Here is a 21,856-nt window from a genome sequence, read left to right as displayed (position 1 = left end):
ATATCATTGGCGAGAATTTCAGATAAATGTATAGAGATGCTTTCGTCCCTCTGAACTTCTGCTTTCTTGCTGTCTTCATCCAATCAGTCCTACTCCTTTCTATGGCTGGCTTTATGTAAGGACATCACCATTGTCAGTGGCTACTTTTCATCCTCTCTGGAAAATGGTCCGATGCGCTGTCACTGCATGGCTAATCGTCTGGAGGCATCACCGCGGTCAATGGCTGCATCCTATCCTCTTGTGAAAATGGTCCAAATGCTCTGTCACAGCACGGCTAATCATCTGAGGTTCTCGATCATACTGGAATAGGATTCACCCTCCTTTTGCGTCTGTCACTACGCCCAGCACTCACGAGTTTGAAGTTCGTCACAGTCATTCAATCCCAGAATCCTACTCAGAATACCACAGACAAGGTTTGGACTTTCCGGATTCTCATGATTGCCACCATCAATCTAGCTTATACCACGAAGATTCTGATTAAGAGATCCAAGAGATAATCATCTAATCTAAGGTGGAACGGAAGTGGTTGTCAGGCACGCGTTCGTGGGGGAATGATGATGATTGTCACGTTCATCACATTCATGTTGAAGTGCGAATGAATATCTTAGAAGCGGAATAAGTTGAGTTGAATAGAAAAACAGTAGTACTTTGCATTAATTCATGAGGAACAGCAGAGCTCCACACCTTAATCTATGGAGTGTAGAAACTCTACCGTTTGAAAATACATAAGTGAGAGATCCAGGCATGGCCAAATGGCCAGCCCCCATGATCTAAGAACTAGATGTCCCAAGATGTCTAATACAATAGTAAAAAGTTCTATTTATAATCAACTAGCTACTAAGGTTTACAGAAGTAAGTAATTGATGCATAAATCCACTTCCGGGGCCCACTTGGTGCGTGCTTGGGCTGAGCTTGAATGTTACATGTGCAGAGGCTCTTTCTGGAGTTGAACGCCAGGTTGTAACGTGTTTCTGGCGTTCAACTCTGGTTTGTGACGTGTTTCTGGCGTTTAACTCCAGACAGCAGCGTAGAACTGGAGTTCAACGCCCTTTTGGGTCATCTAAACTCGGCCAAAGTATGGGCTATTATATATTGCTAGAAAAGCCCTGGATGTCTACTTTCCAACGCAATTGGAAGCGCGCCATTTTGAGTTCTGTAGCTCCAGAAAATCCATTTTGAGTGCACGGAGGTCAGAATCCAACAGCATCAGCAGTCCTTCTTCAACCTCTGAATCTGATTTTTGCTCAAGTCCCTCAATTTCAGCCAGAAAATACCTGAAATCACAGAAAAACACACAAACTCATAGTAAAGTCCAGAAATGTGAATTTAACATAAAAACTAATGAAAACATCCCTAAAAGTAACTAGATCCTACTAAAAACATACTACAAATAATGCCAAAAAGCGTATAAATTATCCGCTCATCACAACACCAAACTTAAATTGTTGCTTGTCCCCAAGCAAATGAAAATCAAATAGGATAAAAATAAGAGAATATACTATAAATTCCAAACTATCAATGAAACATAGCTCCAATCAGATGAGCAGGACTTGTAGCTTTTTGCCTCTTGAATAGTTTTGGCATCTCACTTTATCCATTGAGGTTCAAAATGATTGGCATCTATAGGAACTCAGAGTTCAGATAGTGTTATTGATTCTCCTAGTTCAGTATGTTGATTCTTGAACACAGCTACTTTATGAGTCTTGGCCGTGGCCCTAAGCACTTTGTTTTCCAGTATTACCACCGGATACATAAATGCCACAGACACATAATTGGGTGAACCTTTTCAGATTGTGACTCAGCTTTGCTAAAGTCCCCAATTAGAGGTGTCCAGGGTTCTTAAGCACACTCTTCTTTTGCTTTGGACCTTGACTTTAACCGCTCAGTCTCAAGTTTTCACTTGACATCTTCATGCCACAAGCACATGGTTAGGGACAGCTTGGTTTAGCCGCTTAGGCCAGGATTTTATTCCTTTAGGCCCTCCTATCCACTGATGCTCAAAGCCTTTGGATCCTTTTTATTTATCCTTGCCTTTTGGTTTTAAGGGTTACTGGCTTTTTGCTCTTGCCTCTTGGTTTTAAAAGCTTTTGGCTTTTTCTGCTTGCTTTTTCTTTTTTCTTTCTATTTTTTTTCTGCAAGCTTTGTTCTTTGCTGCTTTTTCTTGCTTCAAGAATCATTTTTATGATTTTTTAGATTATCAAATAACATGTCTCCTTGTCATCATTCTTTCAAGATCCAACATATTTAACATTCTTAAACAACAACTTCAAAAGACATATGCACTGTTCAAGCATTCATTCAGAAAACAAAAAGTATTGTCACCACATCAATGTAATTAAACTAAGTTCAAGGATAAATTCGAAACTCATGTACTTCTTGTTCTTTTGAATTAAAACGTTTTTCATTTAAGAGAGGTGATGGATTCATAGGACATTCATAACTTTAAGGCATAGTTACTAAATACTAATGATCATGTAATGAAGACACAAACATAGATAAGCACTTAACATAAAACAGAGAAAGTAAGAACAAGGAATGAGTCCACCTTAGTGATGGTGGCGTTTCCTTCTTGAGGAACCAATGATGTCCTTGAGCTCTTCTATGTCTCTTCCTTGTCTTTGTTGCTCCTCCCTCATTGCTTTTTGATCTTCTCTAATTTCATGAAGGATGATGGAGTGCTCTTGATGTTCCACCCTTAATTGTCCCATGTTGGAACTTAATTCTCCTAGGGAGGTGTTGATTTGCTGCCGATAGTTTTGTGGAGGAAAATGCATTTGAGGCATCTCCAGGATCTCATGGTGATGAGCTTCATGCGTCTCTTGAGATCCATGAATGGGCTCTCTTGCTTGCTCCATCCTTTTCTTAGTGATGGGCTTCTCTTCCTCAATGGGAATGTCTCCTTCTATGGAAGCTCCAACTGAGTAACTTAGATGGCAAATAAGACGAGGAAAAGCTAGCCTTGCCCCAGGAGAGGGCTTTTCGGCTATTTTGTAGAGTTCAAGGGAGATGACTTCATGAACTTCTACTTCCTCTCCAATCATGATGCTGTGGATCATGATGGCCCGATCCACAGTAACTTCAGATCGGTTGCTAGTGGGGATGATGGAGCGTTGGATGAACTCCAACCATCCTCTAGCTACAGGCTTGAGGTCCAGTCTTCTTAGTTGAACCGGCTTGCCTTTGGAGTCAATCTTCCATTGAGCTCCTTCCACACATATGTCCATGAGGACTTGGTCCAACCTTTGATTAAAGTTGACCCTTCTAGTGTAGGGTCGTGCATCTCCTTGCATCATAGGCAAGTTGAACGCCAACCTCACATTTTCCAGACTAAAATCTAAGTATTTCCCCTGAACCATTGTAATATAATTCTTTGGATTCGGGTTCTTACTTTGATCATGGTTCTTAGTGATCCATGCATTGGCATAGAACTTTTGAACCAATAGGATGCCGACTTGTTGGATGGGGTTTGTTAGAACTTCCCAACCTCTTCTTTGGATTTCATGTCGAATCTCCGGATACTCATTTCTCTTGAGCTTGAAAGGGACCTCGGGGATCACCTTCTTCTTGGCCACAACATCATAGAAGTGGTCTTGATGAGCTTTGGAGATGAATCTTTCTATCTCCCATGACTTGGAGGTGGAAGCTTTTGTCTTCCCTTTCCCTTTTTTAGAGGATTCTCCGGTCTTGGGTGCCATCAATGGTAATGGAAAAACAAAAAGCTTATGCTTTTACCACACCAAACATAGAATATTGCTCATCCTCGAGCAAGAGAAGAAAGAATAGATGAAGAAGAAGAAGAAATGGAGAAGAGGGAGTGAGGGAGGTGTTTCGGCCAAGAAGGGGAAGAGAGGGTTGTGTTGTGTGAAGTTGAAGAAGAATGGAGGGCTTTATATAGGGAAGGGAGGGGGGTAAGGTTCTGCCATAAGGGTGGGTTTTGGGTGGGAAATTGATTTTGAATTTTGAAGGTAGGTGGGGTTTATGAGGTAGGTTTATGGGGAAGAGTGGATGGATGTAAGTGGTAAAGTGGTGATAGGGAAGAGAGATTTAGGTGATTGGTGAAGAGTTTTGGGGAAGAGTGTTTATGGGATTGTGTGAAAGAGGGGTGAGAAGAAGTGAGTGGAGGTAGGTGGGGATCCTGTGGGGTCCACAGATCCTGAGGTGTTCAAGAATTTACAACCTTGCACCAAATTAGGCATGCAATATACCCTTGCACACAACTCTGGGCGTTCAGCGCTAGATTGGTGCTTGTTCTGGGCATTGAACACCAATTTGTTGCCCATTTCTAGCGTTGAACGCCAGAACCATGCTTGTTCTGGGCGTTCAGCGCCAGCTCTTCTCCAGGGTGCAATTCTGGCGTTCAAACGCCCAGATGCTGCCCATTTTGGGCGTTCAGCGCCAGAACCATGCTCTGTTCTGGCGTTGAACGCCAGCCAGATGCTTTTTACTGGCGTTTAAACGCCAGTGAGATCCTCCTCCAGGGTGTGATTTTTCTTCTGCTGTTTTTGATTTTTCTTCAAATTTTTTTCAGTTGTTTTTGTGACTCCACATGATCATGAACCTATAAAGACATATAACTAATAAAAATATAATTAAATAAAAATTGGGTTGCCTCCCAACAAGTGCTTCTTTAATGTCAATTGCTTGACAGTGGGCTCTCATGGAGCCTCACAGATGTTCAGAGCATTGTTGAGACTCCCCAACACCAAACTTAGAGTTTGACTGTGGGGGATCTAGTTGACTCTGTTTTGAGAGAAGCTTACTGTGCCTCTTTTCCATGTTTACAGAAGGATGTCCTTGAGTTTTAAACTCAAGGGAGTCCTCATTCAATTGAAGGACTAGTTCACCTCTGTTAACATCAATCACAACTCTTGCTGTGGCTAGGAAGGGTCTTCCAAGGATGATGGATTCATCATCATTCTTCCCAATATCCAGGACTATGAAATCAGCAGGGATGTAAAGGCCTTCAACCTTTACTAACACGTCCTCTACTTGTCCATAAGCCTGTTTTCTTGAATTGTCTGCCATCTCTAATGAGATTTTAGCAGCTTGCACCCCATAGATTCCCAGTTTCTCTATTACAGAGAGGGGCATGAGGTTTATCCCTGACCCAAGGTCATATAGAGCCTTCTCAAAAGTCATGGTGCCTATGGTACAAGGTATTAAGAACTTTCCAGGATCCTGTTTCTTCTGAGGCAATGTCAGTTGATCCAGATCACTCAGTTCATTAGTGAACAAGGGAGGTTCATCTTCCCAAGTCTCAATACCAAATAATTTGGCATTCAGCTTCATAATTGCACCAAGGTATTTGGTAACTTGCTCTTCAGTAACATCCTCATTCTCTTCAGAAGAGGAATACTCATCAGAGCTCATGAATGGCATAAGGAGGTTTAATGGAATCTCTATGGTCTCTAGATGAGCCTCAGATTCCTTTGGTTCCTCAGAGGGAAACTCCTTATTGATCGCTGGACGTCCCAGGAGGTCTTCCTCCTTGGGATTCACGTTCTTCTCTCCTCTTGTGGGTTCGGCTATGATGGTCAATTCAATGGCCTTGCACTCTCCTTTTGGATTTTCTTCTGTATTGCTTGGGAGAGTACTAGGAGGGATTTCAGTGATCCTTTTACTCAACTGGCCCACTTGTGCTTCCAAATTTCTAATGGAAGACCTTGTTTCATTCATGAAACTCACAATGGCCTTAGATAGATCAGAGACTAAGTTTGCTAAATTAGAAGTGTTTTGTTCAGAGTTCTCTGTCTGTTGCTGAGTGAATGATGGAAAAGGCTTGCTATTGCTAAACCTGTTTCTTCCACCATTGTTAAAGCCTTGTTGAGGCTTTTGTTGATCCTTCCATTAGAAATTTGGATGATTTCTCCATGATGGGTTATAGGTGTTTCCATAAGGTTCACCCATATAATTTACCTCTGCTATTGCAGGGTTCTCAGGATCATAAGCTTCTTCTTCAGAAGATGCCTCTTGAGTACTGTTGGATGCAGCTTGCATTCCATTCAGACTCTGAGAAATCATATTGACTTGCTGAGTCAATATTTTATTCTGAGCTAATATAGCATTCAGAGTATCAATTTCAAGAACTCCCTTCTTCATAGGCGTCCCATTATTCACAGGATTCCTTTCAGAAGTGTACATGAACTGGTTATTAGCAACCATGTCAATGAGTTCTTGAGCTTCTGCAGGCGTTTTCTTTAGGTGAATGGATCCACCTGCAGAAGTATCCAATGACATTTTAGCTAATTCAGACAGACCATCATAGAATATATCCAGGATGGTCCATTTTGAAAGCATGTCAGAAGGACACTTTTTGGTCAGTTGCTTGTATCTCTCCCAAGCTTCATAGAGGGATTCAGCTTCTTTCTGTCTGAAGGTTTGAACATCCACTCTAAGCTTGCTCAGCTTTTGAGGAGGAAAGAACTTGGCTAAGAAAGCCGTGACCAGCTTATCCCAAGAGTTCAGGCTATCTTTGGGTTGAGAGTCCAACCACACTCTAGCTCTGTCTCTTACAGCAAAAGGGAAAAGCATGAGCCTGTAGACTTCAGGATCTACTCCATTAGTCTTAACAGTATTACAGATCTACAAAAATTCAGTTAAGAACTGAAAAGGATCTTCAGATGGAAGTCCATGAAACTTGCAGTTCTGCTGCATCAGAGAAACTAATTGAGGTTTCAGCTTAAAATTGTTTGCTCCAATGGTGGGGATGGAGATGCTTCTTCTATGTAAATTGGAATTAGGTGCAGTAAAGTCACCAAGCATCCTCCTTGCATTATTATTATTTTTGGCTGCCGTCTCCTCTTCCTGTTCAAAAATTTCTGAAAGGTGCTTGCTGGATTGTTGTAATTTAGCTTCTTTTAGTTTGCTCTTCAGAGTCCTTTCAGGTTCTGGATCTGCTTCAACAAGAATATTCTTGTCTTTGCTCCTGCTCATATGAAAAAGAGGGAACAGAAAAATAATAATAATAGGGATCCTTTTTACCACAGTATAGAGGTCCCTGTGTGAGTAGAAGAAAAGAAGAAGAAAAGAATGTAATGTAAGGAAAGAAACACAAGGGTGAGGGGAGCAGAGATGTGAGATGAAGAGAAGTGTTAGTAGATGAATAAATAAATAGAATGAGATGAGAGAGAGAGAATTTTCGAAAATTATTTTTGAAAAAGAGTTAGTGATTTTCGAAAATAGTTTTTGAAAAAGGTTAGTAATTTTCGAAAATTAAAATCAAAAATTAAAATAATTAGTTAATTAAAAAGAATTTTTGAAAAAGAGGGAAGAGATTTTCAAAAATTAGAGAGAGAAAGTTAGTTAGGTAGTTTTGAAAAAGATAAGAAACAACAAAAAGTCAATTAGTTAGTTGAAACAAATTTTGAAAATCAATTTTGAAAAGATAAGAAGATAGGAAGTTAGAAAAGATATTTTAAAATCAAATTTTTGAAAAAGGTAAGATAAGAAGATATTTTTGAAAAGATATGATTGAAATTAGTTTTGAAAAAGATTTGATTTTTAAAATCACAATTAATGACTTGATTCACAAGAAATCATAAGATATGATTCTAGAACTTAAAGTTTAAATCTTTCTTAACAAGTAAGTAACAAACTTGAAATTTTTGAATCAAAACATTAATTGATGATGTGATTTTCGAAAATTATGAGATAAAATAAGAAAAAGATTTTGAAAATATTTTGAAAAAGATTTTTGAAATTTTCGAAAATAAGAAAAAATGGAAAAGATATGATTTTTTTGAAAAAGATTTTGAAAAAGATAAGATTTTTAAATTGAAAATTTGATTTGACTCATTAGAAATAATTGAATTTTAAAATTTTTGAAAAAGTCAACTCAAATTTTCGAAATTTATGAGAGAAAAAAGGAAAGATATTTTTTTGATTTTTGAATTTTTAATGATGAGAGAGAAAAACATGAAAAAGACTTAATGCATGAAAATTTTGGATCAAAACAATGAATGCATGCAAGAATGCTATGAATGTCAAGATGAACACCAAGAACACTTTGAAGATCATGATGAACATCAAGAACATATTTTTGAAAAATTTTTAATGCAAAGAAAACATGCAAGACACCTAACTTAGAAATCTTTCATGTTCAGACACTATGGATGTAAAAATGCACATGAAAAACAAGAAAAGATGCAAAACAAGAAAACATCAAGATCAAACAAGAAGACTTACCAAGAACAACTTGAAGATCATGAAGAACACTTAATGCATGATTTTTTCGAAAAATGCAAGATGAGCATGCAATTGACACCAAACTTAAAATCTGACTCAAGACTCAAATAAGAAACACAAAATATTTTTGATTTTTTATGATTTTCTAGATTTTTTTTTTGGATTTTTCGAAAATTATATGAAAAAGAAAAATAAGGATTCCAAAATTTTTAATATGAATTCCAAGAATCTTTAATTCTTAGTCTAAAGCTCCAATCTGAGGGTTAGACATGGCTTAATAGCCAGCCAAGCTTTTGAAGATATAAGCAATTCCCTGACATGTGGAGGCCTCAGTCTAAAAGAATTTAGACATGGCTTCAACATGCTTCATGAAACACTAGAATTCATTCTTAAAAATTCTGAAGAACATAATAAAAAATTTTTTGAAAAGAATTTTTATTTTATTATTATTTTTTTTCGAAAATAAAGGAGAAATCTTTGAAGATTTTTGAAAAATTTTTGAAAATAAAACAAAAAGAAAATTACCTAATCTGAGCAACAAGATGAACCGTCAGTTGTCCAAACTCGAACAATCCCTGGCAACGGCGCCAAAAACTTGGTGCACGAAATTGTGATCTCAGGCAACGGCGCCAAAAACTCTGAACGCACATCTTAATAAATCGTTTTTCATTCACAACTTCGATACAACTAACCAGCAAGTGCACTGGGTCGTCCAAGTAATAAAACCTTACGTGAGTAAGGGTCGATCCCACGGAGATTGTTGGTATGAAGCAAGCGATGGTCATCTTGTAAATCTCAGTCAGGCGGATAATAATTGATTATGGAGTTTTCGAAAATAATACTAATTAAACAAAAAATAAAGATAGAAATACTTATGTATATCATTGGTGAGAATTTAAGATAAATGTATAGAGATACTTTCGTCCCTCTGAACTTCTGCTTTCCTACTGTCTTCATCCAATCAGTCCTACTCCTTTCTATAGCTGGCTTTATGTAAGGACATCACCATTGTCAATGGCTACTTTTCATCCTCTCTGGAAAATAGTCCGATGCGCTGTCACTGCATGGCTAATCGTCTGGAGGCATCACCGCGGTCAATGGCTGCATCCTATCCTCTTGTGAAAATGGTCCAAATGCTCTGTCACAGCACGGCTAATCATCTGAGGTTCTCGATCATACTGGAATAGGATTCACCTTCCTTTTGCGTCTGTCACTACGCCCAGCACTCACGAGTTTGAAGTTCGTCACAGTCATTCAATTCCAGAATCCTACTCGGAATACCACAGACAAGGTTTAGACTTTCTGGATTCTCATGAATGCCGCCATCAATCTAGCTTATACCACGAAGATTCTGATTAAGAGATCCAATAGATAATCATCCAATCTAAGGTGGAACGGAAGTGGTTGTCAGGAACGCATTCGTGGGGGAATGATGATGATTGTCACGTTCATCACATTCATGTTGAAGTGCGAATGAATATCTTAGAAGCGGAATAAGTTGAGTTGAATAGAAAAACAGTAGTACTTTACATTAATTCATGAGGAACAGCAGAGCTCTACACCTTAATCTATGGAGTGTAAAAACTCTACCGTTTGAAAATACATAAGTGAGAGGTCCAGGCATGGCCGAATGGCCAGCCCCCATGATCTAAGAACTAGATGTCCCAAGATGTCTAATACAATAGTAAAAAGTTCTATTTATAATTAACTAGCTACTAGGGTTTACAGAAGTAAGTAATTGATGCATAAATCCACTTCCGGGGCCCACTTGGTGTGTGCTTGGGCTGAGCTTGAATGTTACACGTGCAGAGGCTCTTTTTGGAGTTGAACGCTAGGTTGTAACGTTTTTCTGGTGTTCAACTCTGGTTTGTGACGTGTTTCTGGCGTTTAACTCCAGACAGCAGCGTAGAACTGGCGTTCAACGCCCTTTTGCGTCATCTAAACTCGGCCAAAGTATGGACTATTATATATTTTTGGAAAACCCTGGATGTCTACTTTCCAACGCAATTAGAAGCGCGCCAGTTTGAGTTCTATAGCTCCAGAAAATCCATTTTGAGTGTAGGGAGGTCAGAATCCAACAGCATCAGCAGTCCTTCTTCAACCTCTGAATCTGATTTTTGCTCAAGTCCCTCAATTTCAGCCAGAAAATACCTGAAATCACAGAAAAACAAAAAAACTCATAGTAAAGTCCAGAAATGTATATTTAACATAAAAACTAATGAAAACATCCCTAAAAGTAACTAGATCCTACTAAAAACATACTAAAAACAATGCCAAAAAGCGTATAAATTATCCGCTCATCAAACACCAAACTTAGCTCCTTGCAATGCGGAGAAATCTTCTTAACTCTCTTATTGATAAGCTATGAAAATAGAATTACCTTTGGTTGGGTTGTCTCCCAACAAGCGCTCTTTTAACGTCACTAGCTTGACGGTCAACTCTCTCAGTCGAGTCTTGATGAGTGAAAATTAGATTTCCACACAAACTCACCGGCAAGTGTACCGGGTCGCATCAAGTAGTAATAACTCAAAAGAGTGAGGTCGATCCCACAGGGATTAATGGATCAAGCAACTTTAGTTAGGTGATGAATTTAGTCAAGCGAATATTTGATGATTTGAGTGATTTTGATCAACAGGAGCTAAATTGCAAGTAAATAAAGGTGCAGAAGGTAAATTGAGCAGAAGAATAAAGTGCAGAAGAGGTAAATTGCAAGTAACTTAAAGTACAAGAAAGTAAAAGAACTGAAACTTAAATTGCAAGAAAATTAAATTGCAAAAACTTAAAGTACAAGAAAGGTAAATAGCTGAATCTAAATTGCTGAAAAATGTAAATTGCTTGAAGAGTAAAAGGGATTTGGGTACTGAGATTCAGAATTCAACAAGGAATTGCAAGTTAAAGAAGATCAGAGGGCTCTGAGATGAAGAAATTCAGCTCAGCAGCCAAACAGAAATGTAAAATTTCTTGAAGAAACAACCAGCAAGAAAACTTAACTCAATTATGAAATCCTAAAGAAAAATTGAAGATCGAAGAAGAGAAATGAGAATAAAAAGCAGATCTAGATCTCAATTGCTCTCTTGATCAAGCAAAAAAGTAATTGCAGAAGAAATGAAAAGAAAAACAGTAAATGAAACTTAGATCCAATTCTCCAATTCCCAAAACTATATGAAAGAAAAGCAAAGATGATTCTCAGATCCAGATTTAATGGAATTCTTCAATCTCAATTCAAAAACCCAAAACAGAAATTAAAAGTTGCAGAAGGAAGAAAATAAAAACAGAAAGAAAACTAAATCCAATTCTTAGAACAATTGAGAAGAAAAGTGAAAGATGATTCTCAGGTTTAGAATCAATGGAGTAACGCAAATTGTTTGTTCCCCAGCAACGGCACCAAAAACTTGGTGCACGTAACATGATCTCAACACTTCTTCACAACTCCGCATAACTAACCAGCAAGTGCACTGGGTCGTCCAAGTAATAAACCTTACGTGAGTAAGGGTCGATCCCACGGAGATTGTTGGCTTGAAGCAAGCTATGTCATCCTTGTAAATCTCAGTCAGGCGGATTTAAATGGTTATAAGGTTTTGATAATTAAAAGATAAATAAAACATAAAATAAGATAAAGTAACTTATGTAATTCATTGGTGGGAATTTCAGATAAGCGTATGGAGATGCTTTGTTGCTTCTAAACCTCTGCTTTCCTATTTCCTTCTTCCAACCATGCATTACCTCCTTCCATGGGAAGCTGTGTGATCCTCTCAGATGAAAACAAAACCATATGCGCTGTCACCGAACGGCTAATCATCTGTCGGTTCCCGCTAGCGTCGGAATATGACCATTGACCTTTTTCAGACTATTACTGCGCCCAACATTCGCAAGTTTGAAGCTCGTCACAGTCATCACTTCCCAGATCCTACTCGGAATACCACAGACAAGGTTTAGACTTTCCGGATCTCAGGAATGCTGCCAATGGTTCTAGCCTATACCACGAAGGTTCTAATCTCAGATTCAGTTACTCTATTGTCAGGATAGGCAACGTAAATCATTGATTAGGGAACCAAGAGAATATACTCCGGCTGTCGTCCAATGACTACGTTGAACATCATGTAGACCGCTTTGTAGTTGTCAGGCACGCGATCTTGGCTAAGTGAATAACGAAGATTGGGTGATTGTCACGGGTCACCCCTTCATTCTGACTTAACTGAATTAAGAACAAGAGTATAACTTGGAGAAGAAGTAGGCGTGAATTGAAGGAAAAACAATAGTACTTGCATTAATTCATGAAAAACAGCAGAGCTCTACACCTTAATCTATGGGGTGTAGAAACTCCACCGTAAAAAATACATAAGTGAAAAGAGGTCTAGGCATGGCCGTGAGGCCAACCTCCAAAATGTAACATAAGTGATCCAAAGATGTAAAAGTCGGTCAAAAGATGTAAAATAAACCTCTAAAAATAGTTTTTATACTAAACTAGTAACTAGGGTTTACAGAAAATGAGTAACTAAGTGCAGATAGTGCAGAAATCCACTTTCGGGACCCACTTGGTGTGTGCTTGGGCTGAGTATTGAAGCTTTTTCGTGTTTAGGTTGTTCCTGGAGTTAAATGACAGCTTTGGTGCCAGTTTGGGTGTTTAACTCCAATTCTGGTGCCAGTTTGGGCGTTTTACGCCAAGATGTTTTAGGCTGACTTTGAATGCCAGTTTGGGCCACCAAATCTAAGAAAAAGTATAGAATTTTATATATTGCTGATGCCAGGGCATTTTGGCCAGTTTCACTGACCTTTTCATTACTATTTTTAAGGTAGTTTCATGCATTTTCTTGGAAAATAAGCTAGTTTTGGGTAGATATTCACTTACATCTTGATTCAAGCATACATTGTGCACTTGACATGATTTCATGAGAATTTTGCATGAATTATATGATAAATTGGATGATGCATGATCCCATGATTAAGAGCAAGACTTTGATGCACTTTGTTTGATTGATTTCAGGCCAAAAGAAGAAGAGAAGAAGCCACGTTAGTGGCTACGTTAGTTACACTAACGTGGGCACTAACGTGGAAGGAAGGAAAGCCACAACGTTAGTGAGAAAAGTTAGTGGCATTAACTTTGAAGAAGGAGAGCATGGAACGTTAGCAAGGAAGACCCACGTTAAGAGTCACGTTAACTACACTAACGTGAACTCTAACGTAGGGACAAAAGGCACCAAGCAACGTTAATGGGAAAGTTGAGCACCAATAACGCTTGCGAAAGGGGTATATGCCAACGTTAGTGGAAAAATTGAGTGCCACTAACGTTTTCGAAGCAAAAAGACCCACGTTAGCTTCCACGTTAACTACATTAACGTGGGAACTAACGTGGAAGTAAAGGGAGATGCCAAAGTTAGTGGAAAAGTTGATATCCACTAACGTTGGCGAAGCAAAAAGACCCACGTTAACTTCTACGTTAACTAAGTTAACGTGGTAGTTAACATGGGCAAAAGATCCAACCTGGCAGCCTGACCATGCCTTCTTCAAACAAGAATAACTTGAGCCACAAAACTCCAAATGATGTGATTCCAGTGGCATTAGAAAGTAGGATTCCAGAGCTTTCCAAGCATACATGGCACTACATGGTTGACACTAAATTTGAGGGAGAAAACCTGCCCCGAAAATGCAATGATAAACATGGTATCAACCTGTATTAAGGCCAACTGACCTCTTCACCTTCCAAGAAGTGTAACTCGAGTTGTAGAGCTCCAAATGATGCTCTTCCAAATGCATTGGAAAGTAGACATCCAGGGATTTCCAACAATATATAATAGTATGGGGTGGACACTAAGTTTGAGCTCCGGAAAATGGCAATAATGAAACCCTGATTGCTAGCGTTATTGGCACTCAAGTTTTTCAGTAATGCTGGAAACTAGGCCAGCGACCATGTCCACTTCAAAGGAGCATAACTTGAGCTACAAAGATCCAATTGAGGTTATTCTAGTTGCGTTAGAAAGCTGACATTTAGAGCTTTCCAACAATATATAATACTCTATAGTGGGCATGAAATTGGAGCACAAACAAGAGGCATCTTTTAAGCCCCAAAAATACCAACTGGGCAGCAAGTGCAACGTTAGCCACAATAACTTTAGCACTAACGCGACACTTGTAGCATTAGTGTGGCTAACTTTAGCACTAACTTTAGCACCTAGACCTCAACTTGACTCACTCTCTCTCAAGTCCACTTCAAAGCTCAAGCAAGCAAGCCCACAATTGTCAACCAATCAAGACCACAAAAAGCATCTAGAATAGGAATTTTCATTTAATTGTAATTTGATTTTAACTTCATTTTGTAACTTAGGAGAGCCTATATAAAGGCCTTAGTTTTTACATTCAAGTCATACTGGGAATGGAGGATTGAAGAGGGGTCTTCGAACTCCCTCCCCTCACACACTTTTCCTTCTCTTTCTTTTAGTTGTAATTTTCATTTATGAATGTTGAATTTTCAATTTCTCTTTAAATCTTCATCTTTACTTTTCTGTACTTTCTTTCTTTTCTATTTTTGTAGAGCAATGATCAACTAACTCTTTACATTGGGTTAGAGAGCTCTATTGTGATTCAATGGATTAAGTGTAGTTCTTATTCTTCTTCTTCTTTCTTTCCTCTTGATTTTACTAGAGAGCTTTCGATCTTCATCCAATTGGGTAGTTATCTTGGAAAAGAAACTATTCATACTTGGATATCTTCTGAACCTTGAAAGAGGAATGAAGAGATCATGCTAGAAATGCTTTCTCATGCTGGACCAAATTGGGTGTGGATGGATATGTGACTATAATCCTTCAACACTTGATTTGGGAAATGCATGTGGTATAATCAGTGACCATACTTCATCTCTTCTCATGAGCAATTGACCAAGGAATTGGCTATTGATCAAGATTTGAGAGATCGAATTACAAGAAATTGTAATTCGATCACTTAAGATTGCCAAGGAGATCAATGAATACATTGATTGAGGAAGAGATGCGAATGAACTTGATCTGGAGGATTGCAATATCTCTTGATCCCAATGTTCATTTTATTTTTAGTTCTTACATTTACTTTTCTTGCCATTTTACTTTTCTGCACTTTATTGCATTCTTTACTTTTCTGCCAATTTACATTTCCTTGTTGCTTATCACTCCAATTTGATTCGTCTAACTAGGATAATCAATTAACCATTGATTGCTTAATCCGTTAATCTCTGTGGGATTCGACCTCACTCTATAGTGAGTTATTACTTGACGACAATTTGGTACACTTTCCGAAGGGAGATTTGTTGAGAGACAAGTTTTTCGTGCATCAATTTCTGGAAAGCCCAGGATGTCTACCTTCCAACGCAATTAAGAGCGTGCCAATTGGGCTTTTGTAGCTCCAGAAAATCTACTTTGAGTGCAGGGAGGTCAGAATCCAACAGCATCTGCAGTCCTTTTTCGGCCTCTGAATCAGATTTTTGCTCAGGTCCCTCAATTTCAGCCAGAAAATACCTGAAATCACAGAAAAATACACAAACTCATAATAAAGTCCAGAAATATGATTTTTGAATAAAAACTAATAAAAATATAATAAAAATTAACTAAAACATACTAAAAACTATGTAAAAACAATGCCAAAAAGGGTATAAATTATCCGCTCATCACAACACCAAACTTAAATTGTTGCTTGTCCCTAAGCAACTAAAAACAAAATAGGATAAAAAAAAGAGAATATACAATAAATTCCAAACTTATCAATGAATATTAGTTTCAATTAGATGAGCGGGACTTGTAGCTTTTTTGCTTCTGAACAGTTTTGGCATCTCACTTTATCATTTGAAGTTCAGAATGATTGTCATCTATAGGAACTTAGAATTCAGATAGTGTTATTGATTCTCCTATTTCAGTATGTTGATTCTTGAACACAACTACTATATGAGTCTTGGCCGTGACCCTAAGCATTTTGTTTTCCAGTATTACCACCGAATACATAAATGCCACAGACACATAACTAGGTGAACCTTTTTAGATTGTGACTTAGCTTTGCTAAAATCCCCAATTAGAGGTGTCCAGAGCTCTTAAGGACACTCTTTTTGTTTTGGACCACGACTTTAACTGCTCAGTCTTAAGTTTTTACTTGACACCTTCACGCCACAAGCACATGGTTAGTGACAGCTTAGTTTAGCCGCTTAGACCAGGATTTTATTCCTTTGGGCCCTCCTATCCATTAATGCTCAAAGCCTTGGATCCTTTTTATTTTACCCTTGCCTTTTGGTTTAAAGGGCTATTGGCTTTTTCTGCTTACTTTTTCTTTTTCTTTCTCTTTTTTTTTTCTGCAAGCTTTTCACTACTTTTTCTTGCTTCCAAAATTAATTTTATGATTTTTCAGATTATCAATAACATTTCTCCTTTTTCATTATACTTTCAAGAGCCAAAAATTTTAACATTCATAAACAACAAATTCAAAAATATGCACTATTCAATCATTCATTCAGAAAACAAAAGGTGTTGCCACCACATCAAAATAATTAGATTAACTTCAAGATAAAATTCGAAACCATGTACTTCTTGTTCTTTTGCAATTAAAAACATTTTTCATTTAAGAAAGGTGATGAATTTATGGAATAATTCATAGCTTTAAAACATAGACACTAGACACTAATGAATAAAATATAAAGCATAGGAAACAAAAAATAGAAAAATAAGAACAAGGAGACTAAAGAACGGGTCCACCTTAGTGATGGCAGCTAGTTCTTCTTCTTGAAGATCTTATGGAGTGCTTGAGCTCCTGAATGTCTCTTCTTTGCCTTTGTTGCTCCTCCCTCATGGCTCTTTGGTTTTCTCTAATTTCATGGAGGATGATGGAATGCTCTTGGTGCTCTATCCTTAGTTGTCCCATGTTGGAACTTAATTCTCCTAGGGAGGTGTTAATTTGCTCCCAATAGTTTTGTGGAGGAAAGTGCATCCCTTGAGGCATCTCAGGGATTTCTTGATGAGGAACTTCCTCATGCTCTTGTTGAGGTCCATGAGTGGGCTCTCTTGTTTGCTCCATCTTCTTCTTAGTGTTGGGCTTGTCTCTTTCAATGAGGATGTCTTCCTCTATGACAATTTTAGCTGAATTGCATAGGGTACAAATGAGATGTGGGAAGGCTAACCTTGCCAAAGTGGAGGGCTTGTCTGCCACCTTGTAGAGTTCTAGGGATATGATCTCATGAACTTCTACTTCCTCTCCATTTATGATGCTATGGATCATGATAGCCCGGTCTATTGTGACTTCAGACCGGTTGCTAGCAGGAATTATAGAGCGTTGGATAAACTCCAACCATCCCCTAGCCACGGGTTTGAGGTCAAGCCTTCTTAGTTGAACCGGCTTGCCTCTTAAGTCTCTCTTCCATTGAGTGCCTTCCACACAAATGTCCCAAAGGACTTGGTCCAACCTTTGATCAAAGTTGACCCTTCTAGTGAAAGGGTGAGGATCTCCTTGTATCATTGGAAAGTTGAATGCTAACCTCACATTTTCCGGACTGAAATCTAAGTAATTCCCCCGAACCATTGTGAGCCAATTCTTTGGGTTCGGGTTCACACATTGATCATGGTTCTTAGTGATCCATGCATTTGCATAGAACTCTTGAACCATTAAGATCCCGACTTGTTGAATGGGGTTGATGAGGATTTCCCAACCTCTTCTTCGAACTTCATGTCAGATCTCTGGATATTCACTCTTTTTGAGCTTGAAGGGGACCTTGGAGATCACCTTTTTCTTGGTCACAATTTCATAGAATTGGCCTTGATGCACTTTTGAGATGAATCTCTCCATCTCCTATGACTCGGAGGTGGAAGAAATTACCTTCCCTTTCCTCTTTCTAGAGGTTTCTCCGGCCTTAGGTGCCATTGATGGTTATGGAAAAATAAAAAGCAAGGCTTTTTCCACACCAAACTTAGAATGGTTGCTTGTCCTCGAGCAAAAGAGAAGAAAGAAAGGAGTGGAAGAAGAAAAAATGGAGGAGATGGAGGGAGGTGAGTGGTTCGGCCAGGGGGAAGTAGTGTGTATGTTGTGTGAAGATTAAGGTGGTAAGGTGGGGTATTTATAGGGTAAGGGAGAGAGGGTAGCCGTGTATGAGGGGTTGGGTTTGGAAGGGAAATGGTTTGAATTTGAATGGTGAGGTAGGTAGAGTTTAATAATGGATGGATGTGAGTGGTGAAGAGGTTGTGGGGAAGAGGGTAGGATTTGATAGGTGAAGGGTGTTTGGGGAAGAGGTTTTGATGGTATTGGTCAAGGGTATTTGGGGAAGAGTGTTATGGAAAGGTGTGAATAGGAGAGAAGAAGAGGTGGGGTAGGTGGGGATCATGTGGGGTCTACAGATCCTGAGGTGTCAAGGAATTTGAGTCCTTGCACCATTCTGGCATTCAAACGCCCATTCTGTGCCAAATCTGGCGTTTAACGCTAGCTCTGCTACCTTTCCTGGCGTTAAATGCCACTCTGCTGCCCATTTCTGGCGTTAAACGCCAGCCAGATGCCAGACAGCCCTTTCTGCCGTTAAACGACCAGAGTGCTACCCATTCTGGCGTTTAACGCCTAGAATGCTGCCAGGCTGGGCGTTAAACGCCCATTCTGCTATCCTTACTGGCGTTTAAACGCCAGTAAGCCTATCATCCAGCGTCTGCTATTTTTGATGTTGTTTTTCATTTTGTTTTTTATTTTTCAGTTATTTTTGTGACTTCACATGATCATCAACCTAAAGAAAACATAAAATAACAATGGAAAAATAAAATTAAATAACATTGGGTTGCCTCCCAATAAGCGCTTCTTTAATGTCAATAGCTTGACAGTGAGCTCTTAGAGAGCTTCACAGAGACTCAGAGCTTGATGATGGCCTCCTAAGACCAAACTTAGAAGTTGAGTGTGGGGGCTCTGTTTGACTCTGTATTGAGAGAAGCCTTTCATGCTTCCTCTCCATGGTTGCAGAAGAAGATCCTTGAGCCTTAAACACAAGGTAGTCATCATTCAATTGAAGGACTAGCTCTTCTCTGTCCACATCAATCACAGCTCTTGCTGTGGCTAGGAAGGGTCTTCCTAGGATGATGGATTCATCCTCATCCTTTCTAGTGTCTAGGATTATGAAATCAGCAGGGATGTACAGGCCTTCAACCTTCACCATGACATCCTCTACAAGTCCATAAGCCTGTTTCCTTGAATTGTCTGTCATCTCTAGTGAGATTCTTGCAGCTTGCACCTCAAAGATCCCTAGTTTCTCCATTACAGAGAGGGGCATGAGTTTTATCCCTGACCCCAGGTCACACAGAGCCTTCTCAAAGGTCATGGTGCCTATGGTACAAGGTATTAAGAACTTTCCAGGATCCTGTTTCTTCTGAGGTAATTTCAGTTGAACCAGATCATTTAGTTCATTGATGAGCAATGGGGGTTCATTCTCCCACGTCTCATTACCAAATAACTTGGCATTCAGCTTCATGATTGCTCCTAGATATTGAGCAACTTGATCTTCAATAATATCTTCATCCTCTTCTGAGGAAGAATACTCATCAGAGCTCATGAATGACAACTGTAAGTTTAGTGGAATTTCTATGATCTCTATATGAGCCTCAGATTCCTTTAGTTCTTCATTAAGGAACTCCTTAGTAGCTAGTGGATGTCCGTTGAGGCCTTCCTCAGTGGAAATCACTGCCTTTCTCTCCTCTATAGGTTCGGTCATGTTGGACGTGTAGATGGCCTTGCACTCTCTCTTTGGATTCTCTTCTGTATTGCTTGGGAGAGTACTATGATGGAGTTCAGTAACTCTTTTACTCAGCTGACCCACTTGGGCCTCCAAATTTCTAATGGAGGACCTTGCTTCAGTCATGAAACTGAGAGTGGTCTTAGATAGATCAGAGACTACAGTTGTTAAGTCAGAGGGGCTCTGCTTAGAATTCTCTGTCTGTTGCTGAGAAAATGATGGAAAAGGTTTGTTATTGCCAAATCGTACTCTGCCACCATTATTATTATTGAAGCCTTGGTTAGGCTTCTGTTGATCCTTCCATGAGAAATTAGGATGATTCCTCCATGAAGGATTATAGGTGTTTCCATAGGATTCTCCCATGTAATTCACCTCTTCCATTGCAGGGTTCTCAGGGTCATAAGCTTCTCCTTCAGGGGAGGCTTCTTTAGTACTGCCTGATGCAGCTTGTATTTTAGTCTGACTCTGAGAAATCATATTGACTTGCTAAGTCAATATTTTGTTCTAAGCCAGTATGGCATTTAGAGCATCAATCTCAAGAACTCCTTTCTTCAGAGTTGTCCCATTATTCACAGGATTTCTTTCAGAAGTGTATATGAACTAGTTGTTTGCAACTATTTCAATGAGTTCCTGGGCTTCTGTAGGCGTCTTCTTCAGATGAAGACATCCACCAGCAGAGTGATCCAATGACATCTTGGACAATTCAGACAGACCATCATAGAATATACATATGATGCTCCATTCTGAAAACATGTTAGAAGGACACCTTCTGATCAATCTTTCCCAAGCTTCATAGAGGGATTCACCTTCCTTCTGTCTGAAGGTTTGGACTTCCACTCTAAACTTGCTCAACTTTTGAGGAGGAAAGAATTTGGCCAAGAAAGCATTGACCAACTTTTACCAAGAGTTCAGGTTATCTTTAGGTTGTGAGTCCAACCAAGTCCTAGCTCTGTCTCTTACAGCAAAGGGGAAAAGCATAAGTCTGTAGACCTCGGGATTAACCCCATTGGTCTTGACAGTGTCACAGATTTACAAGAATTCAGCTAAGAACTGATGAGGATCTTCCAATGGAAGTCCATGAAACTTGCAATTCTGCTGCATTAGAGAAACTAATTGAGGCTTAAGCTCAAAGTTGTTTGCTCTAATTGAATGAATTGAGATGCTCCTTCCACAGAAGTCAGAAGAGGGTGCAATAAAGTCACCAAGCATCTTCCTTGCATCTCCACCATTGTTGTTGGGTTCGGCCATCTCTTCTTCTTTTTTGAAAAATTCTGTCAGGTCCTCTCTAGAGTGTTGTACTTTAGCTTCTTTTAGTTTCCTCTTTAGAGTCCTTTCAGGTTCTGGATCAGCTTCAACAAGAATGTTCTTATCCTTGCTCCTGCTCATATGAAAAAGAAGAAAACAGAAAAGAATAGGAATCCTCTATGTCATAGTATAGAGATTTCTTCATGTGAGTAGAAGAATAGAAGAGTAGAATGAAGAAGAGAGAAGATGAAGAATTCGAACACAGACAGGGAGAGTGGGTTCGAATTATAAGAAGAAGAGAAGTGTTAGTAAATAAATAAATAGAAAGAGATGAGAGAGAAAATTCGAATTTTAAATTAAAATAAAAGGAAAATATTTTTTTATTTTCATTATTGGTTAGTATTCGAAAATATAAATAAAATAAAATTTGAAAACTAAATAAATTAATTAATTAAAAAGATTTTTGAAAAAATGGTTAGTGATTTTCGAAAATTGATGAGAGAGAAAAGTAGTTAGGTGGTTTTGAAAAAGATTTGAAAATCAAATTTTGAAAGAGATATGATTGAAATTTATTTTGAAAAGGATTTGAAAAGAGGATTAAAAAGATTTGATTTTTGAAATTAAAGTTGATTACTTGACTAACAAGAAACTAAAAGATATGATTCTAGAATTTAAAGATTGATCCTTTCTTAATAGGCAAGTAACAACTTGAAATTTTTGAAT

General features: G+C 38.7%; 1 protein-coding gene and 1 non-coding gene across 2 annotated transcripts in view; one reads left to right on the top strand and one right to left on the bottom strand.

The window, feature by feature from the left end:
- Positions 1 to 20,014, bottom strand: part of LOC148577342 (uncharacterized) — a 35,097-nt gene extending 15,083 nt beyond the window's left edge. Inside the window, exon 1 of the mRNA XM_088502869.1 lies at positions 19,175 to 20,014. Within this exon, the coding sequence (XP_088358995.1) occupies positions 19,175 to 20,014 (840 nt within the window). The remainder of the gene's footprint in view (positions 1 to 19,174) is intronic.
- LOC148577343 (small nucleolar RNA R71) lies at positions 6,292 to 6,399 on the top strand. The gene has a single exon (XR_015903983.1). It is a non-coding gene; the product is annotated as a small nucleolar RNA R71 (small nucleolar RNA).
- Positions 20,015 to 21,856: the final 1,842 nt, after the last annotated feature.

This window comes from Arachis ipaensis, chromosome B1 (assembly GCF_059453495.1).
Source record: "Arachis ipaensis isolate K30076 ecotype BB chromosome B1, ASM5945349v1, whole genome shotgun sequence".
In the NCBI taxonomy this organism is placed as follows: Eukaryota; Viridiplantae; Streptophyta; class Magnoliopsida; order Fabales; family Fabaceae; genus Arachis; species Arachis ipaensis.
The sequence above is the reverse complement of the archived record's forward strand: the minus strand, read 5'-3'. Positions and strand labels throughout refer to the sequence as shown.